Source organism: Echiichthys vipera (genome assembly GCF_963691815.1).
Source record: "Echiichthys vipera genome assembly, chromosome: 5".
Taxonomy (NCBI): domain Eukaryota; kingdom Metazoa; phylum Chordata; class Actinopteri; order Perciformes; family Trachinidae; genus Echiichthys; species Echiichthys vipera.
In genome coordinates, this window is record NC_139830.1 from 30474114 (window position 1) to 30491944 (window position 17831).

Genomic DNA, 17831 nt, shown 5'->3' on the forward strand with positions numbered 1-17831 from the left:
ACAGGTGAGTAGAGTAAGACTGATGAGGTGGGTGTGACTGGCAGGCTGAGTGGGGATCACTGGAAAAGCAATGGGAGCAGATGGCTGAACTGTGACATAAACATGTACAATAAAAAAAAAAAATAGAGCACACATGCCACTATTCCCCACACATTTACATCCTTCATATGGTCTTCGGGTCACACACATACATAAACACACACAGACCTGCTCGAACACACACACAAACGCACAGATAATTTTACATTATTATAATCTAAGCACAAAGAAACTGTTTGCTCTCACTGTCCCCCACTCTTTTACCCTCATCATGTGTCCACCACCACGCAAGACAAATCACCCTTCCATTGTTAATCGTGTTCTAGTAGAGACTGACTGCAATCATTAGACATATATGTATATTGATGGTTATATTAAAGTAAAATTTTATTTCAGATTTTTTTTTAAAACCCCAAATATGTCCTGGGTAAATCTGACCCAAGGGAGAACAGAGGGTCACAAAAGTAAAGACCATACAAGGGTTGACCGTATATTATCGGAGTAGGGGATTAGAAAAACCTGATTTACTAGCTAGATTTTTCCTGTAGAATGTCCATTTCTCTGCCATGTAATATTGTGAGTGAAAATATTGGCACCTGTGCACATTGTCATGACCTGGCTCTTGGGCCAGAACAAATATTGGAAACGGACCAGTTTCAAAAGGATGTGTGCATGTGTGTTTAAAGTAGAGTGTGTGAATGTTGTATTGTGTACAAAATAAGCAACAGGAACAAATTGTAAATACCCATTTTACTGAGAGGGGTCCTGACAGTGAGAGAGCGAGACAGAGGCTCCGTTCACGCTGCAGGTCTTAATGCACAATTCCGATTTATTGCTCAAATCTGATTTTTTGTTTGTCTGTTCACATTACGTCCTTAAATGTGGCCTGTCTAAGGATTGCTATGTAAACAGCTCACGCTCCTGATGTGACCCACATGTGCAGTTGATCATTGATGACATCAAGCTACAACGGTGTTTACGGAAACGAAAATGGCAATGGCTACTGGTACTGTAGTACTTCATGATTTAATGCTAAAAACAGTGTGTGGCATTGAAGTGTCACCCAAAATACTAATGAGGTCTTAAATTTCCCTCTCCCTCTACTGGCCGCCTGCTGCACTGCTGTCCTCCATGTTTGTTTTGATTCTGTTCATGGCTCCTGCCTGTGGCACACTTTTGTTTTCAATCAACTTTATTTGTCATTAATTTACAAAAGAGTGCAGCGCGGATCAGAATGACAACAAAAGTGCATTAATTGCGACCTGTCTGTTCAGATTACGGGTGCGTTCAAAAGATACGTATCCGATTCTGTAGCACATTTAAAAGTGGCCTGATTCTGATTGGAAAATGTCAGATTCAGTGCAACTTGTGCTGTTCACACTGTCAAAAGCAAATCAGCTTTGAGTCATATGAGCAAAAAAATAGGATTAAGTTCACTTGTAACTACAGTGTGAACGGAGCCAGAGATACAGAGAGATAGAGAATAAGTTCTATTTAATCTTATTTCAAGTTCCGGTGTCATCACCAAGATCATTTCCTATCATCTTCTCACTGGCACAGGTCAACTTGAGTTAACTTACTGTGGTAGCATTAGCTATGGCTAAATGATATACCACCAGAGGCTGCAGCTGGTAGCTTTCTGGCCTTATCAATCGGAGATGCGGATTACTTGCTCTCCAGAAAAAGAAGGGTCTGTTTGCCGACCAGCTGAAATAACATTACATATTATTGAATGATCCACCGGTTTCCACACACATCCTGTTCTCACTCTCACGGTTAGCAGGGTGTGCCCGATCAGGCTAACTTGGTGGGAAGAGTATACTACTGTGCTGAAGAGGGTCCTCACTCTTGTCAGGCCCAGGCAGGAATGAGGACTCAGATGCGGAGGTTCGTGGATCAAAACTGAATTTATTCCTTGACGACAAGAACAGAGACTGGCACAGAGCAAAAAGGCCACAAACAAAAAATCACGCCGCAAAGGAGGATCAAACATATCTATGGTCAAAAAACAAAGTACAAAAAAAGTCACTCCGTCCAGGAGGAAAAAACAAAAGGGCAAAGTTAACAAATTAATCTCTAAACTATGACGCTCCGTACAGGAGGAATAAAAAAAAACAAAGTGAACAAATTAAGTTATTAAACAAGGAATACAAACACCTGAACGTGGAAACAATGAACCCAATGGCACGAACAAGACTGTGGAAAAGCACTGGATACATTCAACATAAGGTGCGAAATAATCTGGCAACGGGACAGGGGAAAAGACACGAACTTTATACACATTAAGGGAGGGGAACCACAGGTGAAAACAATCAAGGAATCAGGGAATGACGTCAGACCGGTGACACAAGAGGAAGGGCAAGTGACCTGGAACGATAGGAGGGTTATCTTTCAAAATAAAACAGGAAATGCACAAGACAAAAACCCAAAGACATGACAGACCTCAAAATAAAACAGGAAATGCACAAGACAAAAACCCAAAGACATGACAGACCTCACCGCAGCATGACAGCTCTCCCCTTACTCTACTTCTGCTGCGGGGCAGAAAAGCGGTTCCACCCAGTCTACCTATGGCTGAGTTGGTTCCAGAAGGAAGCTGGAACACTTCAGGAGAGAGTATCAAGTCCCTCATGACCTGTGACATGAGCAGTCGGGCCAGCCAGCTGAGCTAGTGCACAGTACAAAGTTTAACAAGAAAGGGACATAAAAAACAGCATTCCAAACTACTACTGTTGTTCTTAAGAGACAGCTAAGTAAACATGAAAGCTTACCTTGGTTTTCTATTAATAAATTGTATATACAGTGTTTTCCATACATAGGCTAATGCATGGCACTGCGCCACAGAATCAACACAGAGCACCACAAATAGCTTACATTTTTTCCCCCGCAATATTAATGTAAATATTGTTCCGTCTATTCACACACACACACACACACACACACACACACACACACACACACACACACACACACACACACACACACACACACACACACACACACACACACACACACACACAGAATGGTATTCATCATGTGTTCGGGGAATATGAATAACCTCAGTTCTATGTGGTCATGTAAACACCATATCCTGAATATGATCATAAACCTCATAAACTGGATATTCATGTCCATGTAAACACACTGTAGGTGCAACCGGCGCCAAAAGATGATTGTTCATTTTCTGGATTAACTCGAACTGTCAGTTTGATTAAACGTAGAACCCACAGCATGCTGGAACAAAGACCTCGAAAGCCTTGGCTTCCATGCCGTCTCCCCCCACAACAGCTCACACCCAGGTGTGAATCCTCCAAGGCACCCAAACTGTTCATTGGCTGAATTGACCCCCGGACTATGACATCACCTGAGCCTATATGAAGTGGAGCCCCCCATCTCTCGCTCTCTTTCTACTGGCCTCTTTCTACTTGATCTTTTCTACCGGATCATCCTCCTACTCTTCTACATCTCTACGCGATCACTCAACTCCAGGAGACCAGCTTCCAGCTGTCCCCTCAGCCCTGGACCTGGCCTATGGCGTGGGATCACCACGAAGGTTAACCAACCGGTTATCCTCAACTGAGCACAGCATAGAGCGATCTGTTTCCTCTTTTGCCTAAGAGCCACAATCAGACAAGAACTACCACGGAGCTTCCTTTCTTCACCCAACCACTGGCATCAAGCAATGCGCAACATCTCCTATCTCATGGACTGGTAACTAATCACCAACTGGGCATTACTACATGTTATAGGACTTTATGAACGACTAGATACCATTGTAACTTTGTCATAAGAACTGAGAGATCAGGCTTCCGGCCTTTGTGTAACAAAGAGAATGTTCACACCTTCTTCGAGCCCCCACCTCTTCTCTTTGTCTCTCTCTCTCTCTCACACACACACACACACGCACACACACACATACACACAAACATACGTTTGCTGTTAGCTTTAGTTAGTTTATTGTGTTTTGTTTGTTGCATTCATTAATTTGTTAATAAATGTTTGTGTTTACCATATGTCTGATTATTTAATATTACACAAAGATGAATGAGCCAGCTTCTACTAAGAAAAGAACTTCTTAAATCCTTCAACTAATTAAACTATTATATTTATCGGTGTTTAACCCTTAATTAGTAGTTTAATATATTTTTATGAGACTTTAATATTAGTTATCACTCCGTCTATGACGGTGGTGCCCCGAGGAACTCTGGTTTGACTAGAGTCATTTTTATTATTGTCTTTGATAATTATTGGTGATAACTAATATTTCCTTGATTAACGGTAAGTTTATTGAGAATACTCAATCTCATAATCTGAACGTGAGTCAAGGCACTATATTTGATTGGTTCTCCGTGTGACGTTTTTAATAAATTGAAGTTATTAATTTTTAGTAATTTTTCTTTATTAATTTTCCTTATCAAATATTTCATTTGATAGTCACTATTGATCCAATTAAACCCAAAGTACCTACATTGGTGCCCCGTGTGAGGCTTAGTTATGTTGGCTTGGCAATAATTCATAATTGTGTGATATTAATATTCGTCATATTGTTGGACATTTTACAATTTTTGGATTTTTCATCCAAAATTTTCCAAAAGTCGTTCCATTTAACCCCACTTGTCTTCCACAGGAGTAGACATCCAGCTGTACTTACAAACCAGTACAAAGTGGTGTTATTTGATTAATTCCAAATTTAGCTAAAGTGATTTGAGAATATTGATAACCTCTGTAAGCCTGATAGTTACCCTTAAGATTTTGCTATTGCTGCTAGCTATTGAAGTTTGGTTTTGCATTTGAATATCACATATTCAATGCAATTTAATGAGTCTTGTCATAAGTGTTGCTAAATTAAGTGCTCCTTCCCCTAAACTCATAGCGTGCCCACGGCCCTATGAACCCGAGAGTTTTAACTGTTGGAACTGCCTTGCATTTCAACCTGAGTGGAGATAGATAGAGCCACAGTGTGCTACCAGCCCCTGTGAAATAAAGTTACATGCCCAGCTGTTTCTTCCACGTGTCTCAGCTTGAGTAGTACTTTATAGATATTATTCCCTGACTGACTGCCCTGCATCTCAGTTAGTGTAAATTCTGGTCCCAGAACCACATGGTGCTGTAGTTGCCCCTCCCCGCGCAGGAAGCAAGCTACCCACAAAGTGTAGATCAGAGGAACTGTTGTTTTAGGCTAGTGTACTACCCAATTTACATCACAAGGTGTCTGCCAAGCAACACCAGAGCCAAAACAATTGCATTGTTGTACTAGACAACAAGTTTAATCTCACCTTCCATTTTAACACAATGGAGAACCCATGTGTAGAGAATTTCATTTCTTCCCTAGCACAGAGCCTTAAACCTGGCTACCCTGAGTTCATTAACACATTGGACTTAAGTGAGTGCAGTAAAGAAATAGACTCCCTTCTCAGCGACACATCTAAAGGGTCAGTGTTGAAATGTTTGCTCCTGAACTTCCACCGGCAAATTAACATTGTCTGTCAGAGCAAAACAGCATTAGAAAAGGAGATAGAATCCCTTAAAGCTCAAAATGCTAATCTCATCAGTGAAGTTCAGATAGCAAATCACAAAGTCCTGCGTTATTTGGAAGATTTGCACTCAGCAGAGTCACAACTCTTCTCCCACAAAAAGGAATTGTTAGGTCTTAGATCAGAAACTCTTGCCCCACCAAAGTCATTCAGCCTTGCTGATTCTGGCTTTTCAAATTCAAATTCCTCCCTCAATGAGAGATTAACGCCCTCTCCAGAGCAGACCAAGGAAGTTCAGTCCTGCTCTACCTCCTCACTGCATCATTTTGAGAGTGATGACAGAGCTAGCATAGTCTTGCCTTCACAAACGGTGAGTTCACAATGTCCCCGCCTTGAAGAGCTTGAGCTTCTAGCTAAAGATATGGACGTGTTTGATCCAGACAACTGCGATCATAACATTGAGGACCATTTTAGGGAATTAGATCAAAATCTAATTGACCTGCCCAATGCAACACAGAGAGAGAAAGTTAAACTTGTGTGGAAAACCAGCTCAAAAGCTGTCCGCAAAGTTATACAGTCTCAACCTGTCAGAGTCAGAAATGACTACAATGAGCTCTGTCATGCACTGACAGAAGAATTCTCTTCTACTGCAGACGAAATCGCTTCTTTGGTTGCAGCTAGTCAAATAAAACATTCCCGTCAAGAGAGTCCCAGAGACTATTACAGACGTTTGAGACACGTATACTTCCAAGGAAGGAATGCACCAGGCTTAGAAGAGAACCCAACTTTTAAGTCCCTGTACTTGCAGAATCTTCATCCTTGTATACGTACACACGTTATTCTTGAGACAAGAAAAGATAACCTCTCTCTTAACGAGGTTAGGAAAATAGCACAGGTGGCTTGGGAAACTGTTGTCAATTGCAAAGCAAGGGAAACAACATCTGCTTCCAGCAGCTCAAACACCGTGAGGTCACACAGACCTTCTGTCTCAGAACCCCATCCTCAGAACAGATCGAAAGGGGGGGACAAAACACAGCATAGGGACGCAGAGCGTAAACGCCATGTCCGCCAGCTGCCACGGGATAGTCATGCCCAGAGCAGGAGCTGTAGAAGGCCATACTCTGAGATCCTGGCCCAGCATAATGACCTGCCAAACCACTGCTCAGATGATGACCACAGCATCTCTGACCGCAGTTCAGAACCCGACAGTGACAGCACTTCTGAGTGTCTTTCTGTACACGGCTACAGGCAGCGTTACAGCCCTGAGCCACGAGTTAAGAAGAACTTCAAACAACAGAGCTCCAGAGTCCGCTCTTCTCGGTTCTGTAGGTAACAGTCCGTCTGCACTGATAGTAAGATTAATGCAATCTCAGCAGCCTTACTTTTCTTACAATTAAATTGGTAAACTTTGATTTGTTAGCAGCCGCAGCAAACTCAATAAGACCCAAATTGTAATTGGACTTAACACCTTGTACAAACTTTGCAAATACTTTTGGATCAACTCCTTGTATTTTGTAATAAGCTCACTGGTAAACACTAGTTTAGGACACATCTCATGATTGAAGCACCAGTCATACACCTGTCCTCATGCAACTGACAGCTGCATCTCATCTGTATCTCACCCCAAGTCATTTACATAACTAACACTTCTGTTCTCACTAACCTGAAGAGTAGCTGAGAAACAATGTTTATTATGTATTTCGTATAGTGCCATTGTCATGTTTAGATTTTGTTTTGTAGCTTTTGTTCTTGCCTAGTCGAGATATTAGTAGTGTTTAGCCAATTCCCAGTTGGTGAAATAACTGCCCAAAACGTTGCAAACACTAAATGAACTGACAAATGAACTCTGTACATCTATGGACTGTGAAAGATGCCCTTAAAACCGCACATCGGGTGCAGTCTCAAGGACATCGGGGGGATATGTAGGGGCAACCGGCGCCAAAAGATGATTGTTCATTTTCTGGATTAACTCGAACTGTCAGTTTGATTAAACGTAGAACCCACAGCATGCTGGAACAAAGACCTCGAAAGCCTTGGCTTCCATGCCGTCTCCCCCCACAACAGCTCACACCCAGGTGTGAATCCTCCAAGGCACCCAAACTGTTCATTGGCTGAATTGACCCCCGGACTATGACATCACCTGAGCCTATATGAAGTGGAGCCCCCCATCTCTCGCTCTCTTTCTACTGGCCTCTTTCTACTTGATCTTTTCTACCGGATCATCCTCCTACTCTTCTACATCTCTACGCGATCACTCAACTCCAGGAGACCAGCTTCCAGCTGTCCCCTCAGCCCTGGACCTGGCCTATGGCGTGGGATCACCACGAAGGTTAACCAACCGGTTATCCTCAACTGAGCACAGCATAGAGCGATCTGTTTCCTCTTTTGCCTAAGAGCCACAATCAGACAAGAACTACCACGGAGCTTCCTTTCTTCACCCAACCACTGGCATCAAGCAATGCGCAACATCTCCTATCTCATGGACTGGTAACTAATCACCAACTGGGCATTACTACATGTTATAGGACTTTATGAACGACTAGATACCATTGTAACTTTGTCATAAGAACTGAGAGATCAGGCTTCCGGCCTTTGTGTAACAAAGAGAATGTTCACACCTTCTTCGAGCCCCCACCTCTTCTCTTTGTCTCTCTCTCTCTCTCACACACACACACACACGCACACACACACATACACACAAACATACGTTTGCTGTTAGCTTTAGTTAGTTTATTGTGTTTTGTTTGTTGCATTCATTAATTTGTTAATAAATGTTTGTGTTTACCATATGTCTGATTATTTAATATTACACAAAGATGAATGAGCCAGCTTCTACTAAGAAAAGAACTTCTTAAATCCTTCAACTAATTAAACTATTATATTTATCGGTGTTTAACCCTTAATTAGTAGTTTAATATATTTTTATGAGACTTTAATATTAGTTATCACTCCGTCTATGACGGTGGTGCCCCGAGGAACTCTGGTTTGACTAGAGTCATTTTTATTATTGTCTTTGATAATTATTGGTGATAACTAATATTTCCTTGATTAACGGTAAGTTTATTGAGAATACTCAATCTCATAATCTGAACGTGAGTCAAGGCACTATATTTGATTGGTTCTCCGTGTGACGTTTTTAATAAATTGAAGTTATTAATTTTTAGTAATTTTTCTTTATTAATTTTCCTTATCAAATATTTCATTTGATAGTCACTATTGATCCAATTAAACCCAAAGTACCTACAACACTCATGTGTGAATGTGCAGTGATATAGAAATGCTGATATTCCTTATGTAGGTACTTTAGGTTTAATTGGATCAAAGGTGTGACTATCAAATAAAATATTTGAAAAAGAAAATTAATAAAGAAAAATTACTAAGAATTAAGAACATTAATTTATTAAAAACTTCACACGAAGAACCAATTAAATGTAGTGCCTTGACTCATGTTCAGATTATGAGATTGAGTATTCTCAATAAACTTAGCGTTAAGTAAATATTAGGTATCACCAATAATTATCAAAGATAACAATAAAAATGACTCTAGTTAAACCAGAGTTTCTCGGGGCACCACCGTCATAGACGGAGTGATAACTAATATTAAAGTCTCATAAAATATATCAAACTACTAATTAAGAGTTGAACACCGATAAATGTAATAGTTTAATCAGTTGAAGGATTTAAAAGTTCTTTCATTAGTAGAGGCTGGCTCATTCATCTGTGTGTAATATTAAATAAACAGACATATGGTGAATACAAACATTTATTAACAAATTAATAAATGCAACAAATAAAACACAATAAACTAACTAAAGCTAAAAGCAAATGTGTTTGTGTGTGCGTGTGTGCGTGTGTGCGTGTGTGCGTGCGTGTATGTGTGTGTGTGTGTGTATGTGTGTGTGTGTGTGTTTGAAACAAAGAGGAGAGGTGGGGGCTTGGACACCTACTGGGATGGTGTGAACATTTAAGTTACACAAAGACCTGCAGCCTGGAGATCTCAGGAGTTCTTATTCAGGTTATAACAAAGTTACAGTTCTATCTTGCCGTTCTTATAGTCCTATAACATGTAGTAATGCCCAGTTGGTGATTAGTTACCAGTCCATGAGATGGGAGATGAGTTGCGTTGCTTGATGCCAGTGGCTGGTCCCTTGTGAAGGAAGCTGGTTGAAGAAAGGTTCTTGTTCTGGTTGTTGCTCTTAGACAAAAGAGGACTCAGATCGCTCTTTGTTCTGCTCAGTTGAGTTGGTAACCGGTTGATGATCCTACTCAATACAGGCCATGTTCAAGGCCTAGGGACAGCGGCAGCTGGTCCCTGGATCGAGCAGGAGAGCGTCGAGTTGTGTGCAAGAGGAGAGTCCGAGAGAGAGGGGAAGGAGTGTCCGTCACTTTTATAGACACTGATGATGTCATCACCAGAGGTCAGGTTAGCCAATGAACTGACAGTTTGGGGGTAACTTGGAAAATCACACCTGGGTGTGACCTGTGGGGGAGAGTGCATGGCAGGGCTTTGTTTGTGACCATGCCCTCAGAGACAAAGGCTGCCAGGCTTTGGGCCTAGTCATTTCCCCTTAGTCTGAGCAAGGCTGAGACCTTCTCATAATCAAACTGAAAGTTCACGTTCACGGTGAACTTCCATGGGTGCAGCATAAAGCAGAAGATGGTGTTTACCTGTGTAAAGTATGTATGTACATGTTGGTTTGATGTGCTCAGGATATGACTAGTAGGTCATGTGTTTGCATGAAAGAGACATTCTTGATAAAAGGTATCATTAAATTATACTCATTATTGTTTAACAGGTTTTGTTTTTATTCGGGCAAATGAACATGAAATTTGTGCAAGTAGAATAAGACCTGTATTTGCCCTATGGAACCTTAGTGTCAACCCCTGCTTTAAAGAATTAAGATTTAGCTGAATAATTATAAACCAGTCTCCCTTCCCTGCAGAACTGTGAATAGCACAACGTTTTGGCTGAATGTCACATTACCATCTATCATCATCTGTTGTCAGAGTCTGTGTTGGGGAGAGGTCAGAGCCCCTGCCCCTCAAAAGGTCTCCATACGGCCCTGCACCACACATTGCTACCTGGTCTGTAGGAAACAGTGACATATGCTTAGGCCAGAAAGTGTCTCTCATCCCTCCTTCCTTCAAACTTAACATCAATGGTTACTCCCGTTTTAGTATCAGTACATAACTGCTGTGGTCGTTGAGATGTCACTGTGGCTCATTTAGTGGAAGGGTCGACGCGCTTTTGCCCTAGTCTGGAAAAGGTCCATGTCATGCATGGCTTGGTATGCTAAAACTCTTAATGGGAACATAACTCAGCACAGCATGGTGCGTCTCAGAACGATAAAAATTGCCAATGAAAGGCCAACAGCAGGCATTGATTAGACTTATTAGCCCACCACACAATCATTCATATAGCCATGCTGTCTGACGCAGGGGCATCCAAACATTTTAAAAACAACTCCCAACTGTCTCTAAATAAGTTGAACTTGACAAAAGTACATGGTCTCCATAATTCTTTCATTCAATGTTAGTTGTACAGTTACTACAGTAACTCATATGTTGTGAGTCATGTGTGCCTCCAACACATCATCAAGGCGGATGTTTCCTTTTACTGTGTCATCCTGTCGAAGGTAAAACTACTTGTAACGTGCAGAGCATGAGCTCCGATCTTAGTTACTCACATTATGATGGGAAATTTCCATTTATTGACCTCCTCTTCATTATAAACCAATGAGAGGCGATGAATCCTCTCAGTTTGTTTGGCACCACTGTAAACAGTTTATCTTCTTTGATTGCGATGCAAAGCCTCTGCGTGCTTTCATCTTCCAGTAGTTGATACTTGTGGTTTCAAACAGAACTCCAGAACCTGTAAAACATCTGGTTACCTCCAGGTGTCACCAAATCAACCATGACTAAAATCTCAAGGATTAAAGTTGTAATCCTTACGATATTTGTTTAGAAATACAACAGAACAACTGGTGAATTTACAGCTCAGCCAAACATTTTCACTCATTAATACAATGTCCATGTCGGGGGCAAAGCACACATGAATACAGATATAACGTTCAAAAGCTGTTTTTCTTCTCAAAAATATGCTCCTTGGTTTTGCCCAATTTGATACAATAACCCTTGCTTGGACCACACCCATCTTTGGACTCTACCTTGATTTTGATCTCAACTGCACAACTGTAAAGTTTCAGGACTATCTTGCACAGTTGTGATGCTATTATAGCAACAAAAACAGGCAGATAGACTCATAGGTGAAACCGTTACTAGTGTTGTTATTGCGGCTAGGGATGAAGGGATATTTAGCTGATTTTAATCCAGCTCTGTGTCATGGCAGCGTGTGTAGATGAACGGTGTTTGGCTTCCCTCTGTGCCAAATCTCACAGCGGATCGGAGCAGCCAAAGTTTTTTCTCTGCCAACTATTGCTTTCCTCCCCCAGTTATTATTTTTTTGTATGTATTTGTTTGCTGACTTATAGTTTTGTGCTTTGCCTCCTTCAGATTGATCCTAAAGTTGCCTTTCCTAGACGTGCTCAGCCCAAGGTAAGAGGACTCTCTTCCTTTATGCTATGAAGAGCTGTATTTTATTTGTCCTAGCTTTGAGAATGATACCCTTTGGTTGTATCCATTTCCAGACATTTAGAATAATTGATAGATCAGAGACAGTGTATAAAAAATAATAATAATAGTTTTGGTCAGTTTTTTGGTCAAAACGTGCCAACTATTTTCTTTGAGTTGAAACACAGGGGGCTGTAAAGATGAGACAGTTTTATCGGAAACTGTGTGTGTGTGTGTGTGTGTGTGTGTGTTTGTGTGTGTGTGAGAAAGACAAGAGGATACTGTAGACTTCACTGCCAACGAGAGGCATGTTTCTACACCCTTTTTTTTGTCTGCTTGAAATACATACAATAATCGAAGCTGGCAGTTTGAGCAGCATTGTTAGTGATTGTGGAAACAGTGTGAAAGCCTGGAAATACCAAAGGTTTCATTTTCCATACATCATGCACATTCACCGCTATTTTGTTGATGTTTGATATTTCTCACCTTTGTGAGCAGTTTGAGGTGGTGAGGGAGGGAAACCTTTGCATTTATTATTTTAATAAACATGCAATTGAATAAAAGGACATTCACAAGAAAAAAATAGTGCTGCAGACAGCTGGGCTGTGCAGCCAGAAGCCGTGAAGGAGATGAGAGCTGCAGAACAGTGCACAGCGGAGGAGGGCTGAAGGTTAAACAGGACCTGCAGTTGTCTTCTGGAACTGCTACTTAAGGGCAATCTCATTAGTGCAGGAAACAAGTCTGATTTTCCTCTGCCTTGAGTGAGAGAGTTCGTCTTGTTGCAGCAGCAGGACTAAAGTCAGTAAGGGGATAGGCTGATAAAATCATTTTTGATCAGTTTGCATGAGAGCTGGAGGTCATGTCCCCTGCAATAGGCTCTGACTACTGTGTTCTGTGCTTCATATTCACTTTACAGCTCATGTTGAATTTCTATGTCAAATCGAGTACCTGACACACCATGGAGCTGTGTGTTTGTGTTTGTGTGTGTGTGTGTGTGTGTGTGTGTGTGTGTGTGTGTGTGTGTGTGTGTGTGTGTGTGTGTGTGTGTGTGATGATATAACAACACTATTCAATTCAATTATATTTTATACATAGTGCCAAATCAGATTTTGCACAGACCCTCAGTGTGGAATGGGAAAGTTTAGAATTATATAAGTTTTGTGTTTAACACTTCCTGTTTTGATTACAATGTACAGGAAGCCTTTGGTCTGTACCTTCCACATTGCTTGGATTATGAAAGGGGTAGAAAAGTAGGTTTGGAATATTTCTCGCATGGTTTGTGTTTTTTTCCATTTTTGCATAACATCTAATGGCCGATTACCCTAACATTTTGCACAGATCCTCAGGTAACGATGGAGAAGTTTAATGTTAATCTGACTAATAAATGCAAAGATATACAACACTTACTGTTTTAACTACAACACACATGAAGTTGTTCCTTTGTAACCTGCATATTTTGAGCTTTTGCAATTCTTTTGATAACTTTTGATCAAGATGATCGAAGGATAATTCCTGCAATGTTTTGTGGTGATCAGACATTCAGCCTAGGAGGACTTTGAAAAGATAGGTTTAGCATTTTTGGGGAAATTGCAGAAACAGTACTAGGCAGAAATGTCCATGGCCTGTATCACGAGATTCAGCACCTTTCAGAGAACCCGTTGATGTAAGACATGTTCATTTGCGATTTATTGTGTGGGGGTTGGAGGCCAGGAAGCCTTGTCCTTGATTACAGTAGCACCTTGTGGATGTGTTATTTTTGGTGTGTTCTGTGGGTGCCCCAGTCTTCACCTCCCCTGAAAGTTTTGTTTGAATTACTAAGATGGTTAATGCACCAGTATGAGTGCTATTCAATACAGCGCCACCTACTTGCTTACCGATTTTTCTCAGTGCCTTAGGGGAGCAAGTTTTTTGTCTTGATTTATAATGAATTCTGCACAACAGCAACATCTAGTGGTTGGTTGGTGTCAAATTTTGTAGCAGGCCTCAGTAAATCATGGAAAACTGGATTACCAAGTTCTGTGTTGATCCGACACATTTTGGAGAAGATATACAGCACTTCCTGTTATGTATGTTATCTGCAAGATTATCTGTAAGATTACTACAATTCTTTTGATAACTTTTGACCATGGCCATCCACACATTACGTTTGCCAAGTTTAATCTTAATTGGACACTCGGCCTAGGAGGAGTTTGAAAAAGTAAGTTTTGCATATATCGCGATCCTGCAAGAAAGACTTGGATATGGCGGATATGGCATATGCCTATATCATGAGATTCGCATAGGTTACGGGAACGTGTAGAATGAATCTGTTAGCTATGATGTGCCGTCTGTCGGCAGCTCCGGAGCTGATTGACCGCAGAAATGCACTAAACCAAAATAGATTTCATGTTGGCTCTATGAGAAGAAATCAACAGTGTTTAACTGATTTATTGATTTTATTTCTCCGCCCAGCGAGTGAGGCAGCAGGTGACTCAGAGACTGATCTGATCAGTCAGTGTAGATACGGTTCATATGTTTAAACACATATACAGTCTGATAGGATCAGTCAGTGTAGATACGGTTCATATGTTTAAAACACATATACAGACTGATCTGATCAGTCGGTGTAGATACGGTTCGTATGTTTAAACACATAAACAAACTGATCTGATCAGTCAGTGTAGAAACAGTTCATATTTTAAACACATATTCAGACTGATCTGATCAGTCAGTGTAGATATGGTTCATATAAAACAGCAGGAGAAAACTCGGGTGTGAGTCGATCAACTTAATAAAATGGAAACATATCTATTCAGTGAGATGAGCAAGTGACGGTCGTCACACTGCTTCTTATCTCGCTCTGCTTAAATTTCAATATACAGATAATTAAAATGTATTATATGGACATTATCAGATACCTCGACGAGGAGAAGGCCTTCTGCCAATTTCTGGACCTAATTTACCTGACTGACAGCAAAGCAGATTCTATAGTGGCAGCACTAAAGAACATTATTCACACACTTAATCTTTGGCCTTAGAACTGATGGTGCTGCTATAATGACAGGTACCATAACTTTAGGTTATTTACATAACCCCGGTTCTCTGAGTAATATGAGTGAGATGTCTCACTATGGGATGCACGCCTCGCTGCAGCCCTCAGAAGCATTTATCTCATTACGCCAATCCTGATTGGCTGGTGAAAGGTGTCCGTCCGCCACAGGTAGTCCCAGCTTGTAGAAATGGACAAAAGTGAGAGGCGAGGACCAGCTCGCTGCAGCACAAATGTCCTTAACAGAAACTCCCCTGAATAAGGCCCAGGATGCGGCCAAGCCCCGAGTTGAGTGCGCCCGCAGGCCCGCAGGTGGCTGCAGACCCCGACTCGTATAGGCCAAAGCAATCGCCTCCACGACCCAGTGGGACAGGCGCTGCTTTGTGATAGGTTTCCCTTTATGAGGATTAGCCCAGGAGACAAACAGCTGATCGCTCCTCCTGAAACCCTTAGTCCTGTCCATGTAAGTGCGCACTGCACGGTCCGGACATAACGCATGCGACCGCTGCCCTCCTGGTGAGGCAGCAAAAGCCACAAGGTCAATAGGAGAACATGAGCCCACCACCTTAGGTACAAAAGCCGGGTTGGGCTTCAAAATTATCCTCACATCCCCGGGAAAAGCTGAGTGCATGACGGATGCACCGAAAGCGCATGGATGTCACTAACCCGTTTAGCCGAAGCCAGAGCCAGTAACAACACCGTCTTGAGAGACATGTGTTTCAAGTCTGCACCCTCCATTGGTTCAAACGGGGGGCCCTTAAGCCCCTCCAGAACCACAGCCAGATCCCATGGTGGCACCAATGGTCTGGACACGGGGAGAAGCCTGCGCGCTCCCTTCATAAAACGGCAAACCAGCGGGTGCTGGCTCGCTGTTTGCCCGCCAAACCCCACATGACAGGCGGCGATAGCCGCCAGGTACACTTTAACCGTGGAGAAGGCTTTCCGTTTGTCAATCAGGTCCTGCATGAATGACAATATCACTCCCACTGGACACTGAAAAGGTATGTGACCGTTCCTGTGACACCACCCCTCAAACACCCTCCACTTGCAGCCATACAGAGACCGAGTGGAGGAGGCTCGAGCACTTTGTATAGTGGAAATCACACGCTGTGGGAGTCCCACAGCTGACAGATTGAGCCACTCAGGGGCCAAGCCAACAGCACCAGGCGTTCCGGATGCGGGTGGAAGACCGTCCCTCCCCCCTGTGATAGCAGGTCCCTGCGCAGCGGGAGCTGCCAGGGCTGCGCGGACAGCAACCGATAAATCTCCGCCAGCCAATGCATCGCAGGCCAATGCGGAGCCACCAGAATCAGCGTGTGGCCGTGGTCCCTTACTCTGGATAGAGTGGGGGGTATCAAGGCCATGGGAGGGAACGCGTAAAGAAGCTCGCGCGGCCAGGCGTGCGCTAGTGCGTCTACACCGAGGGGAGTGTCCATGCTGCGCAGAGAGTAAAACAGCGCGCACTGCGCTGTAGGTACTTTGGGTTTAATTGGATCAATAGTGTGACTATCAAATGAAATATTTGATAAGGAAAATGAATAAAGAAAAATTACTAAAAATTAATAACTTCAATTTATTAAAAACGTCACACGGAAAACCAATCGAATGTAGGGCCTTGACTCACGTTCAGATTATGAGATTGAGTATTCTCAATAAACTTAGCGTTAATCAAGTAAATATTAGTTATCACCAATAATTATCAAAGATAATAATAAAAAAGACTCTAGTCAAACCAGAGTTCCTCGGGGCACCACCGTCATAGACGGAGTGATAACTAATATTAAAGTCTCATGTAATAGTTTAATTAGTTGAAGGATTTAAAAGTTCTTTTCTTAGTAGAAGCTGGCTCATTCATCTTTGTGTAATATTAAATAAACAGACATATGGTAAACACAAACATTTATTAACAGATTAATAAATGCAACAAACAAAACACAATAAACTAACTAAAGCTAACAGCAAGTGTGTGTGTTTGTGTGTGTGTGTGTGTGTGTGTGTGTGTGTGTGTGTGTGTGTGTGTGTGTGTGTGTGTGTGTGTGTGTGTGTGTGTGTGTGTGTGTGTGTGTGTGAGAGAGAGAGACAAAGAGGAGAGGTGGGGGGCTCGGACCCCTGCAGAGAAGGTGTGAACACTTAAGTTACATGAAGCACCAAAAGCCTGATCTCTCGGTTCTTATGACAAAGTTACAATGGTATCTAGCCGTTCATAAAGTCCTATAACATGTAGTAATGCCCAGTTGGTGATTAGTTACCAGTCCATGAGATGGGAGATGTTTTGCGTTGCTTGATGCCAGTGGCTGGGTGAAGAAAGGAGGCTTCATGGTGAGATGTTCTTGTCCTATTTGTGGCAAAAGAGGACTCGGATCGCTCTGTGCTGTGCTCAGTTGAGGATAACCAGTTGGTTAAACTCTTGCTGGTGATCCCACGCCATAGGCCAGGTCCAGGGCCGAGGGGACAGCGGGCAGCTGGTCTCCTGGATCCGCTGGAGCGCGTCGAGTTGAGTGAAGAGCAGGAGAAAGAGACCGGGAGAAAGAGAGAGCGAGAGATGGGGGGCTTCACTTTATATAGGCCCGGTTTGGGTGCCTTGGAGAATTCACACCTGGGTGTGACCTGTTGTGGGGGAGAAGGCATGGCAGCCAGGCTTTTGGGCCTAGTCTTTGAGGTCTTTGTTTCAGCAGGCTTTGGGCCTACTTTTAATCAAACTGACAGTTCGAGTTAATCCA

General features: G+C 42.3%; 1 protein-coding gene across 6 annotated transcripts in view; it reads left to right on the forward strand.

Moving 5' to 3' along the window:
- The window catches only part of LOC310947614 (RNA-binding protein Musashi homolog 2-like), a gene marked incomplete at both ends in the record, with an annotated part of 337457 nt that overhangs the window by 15634 nt on the left and 303992 nt on the right, over nt 1-17831 (forward strand). For all 6 annotated transcript variants that reach the window (XM_083914481.1, XM_083914482.1, XM_083914483.1 and 3 more), the window contains one exon: nt 12027-12068. In XM_083914481.1, coding sequence (XP_083770607.1) covers nt 12027-12068 — 42 coding nt within the window. The remainder of the gene's footprint in view (nt 1-12026; nt 12069-17831) is intronic.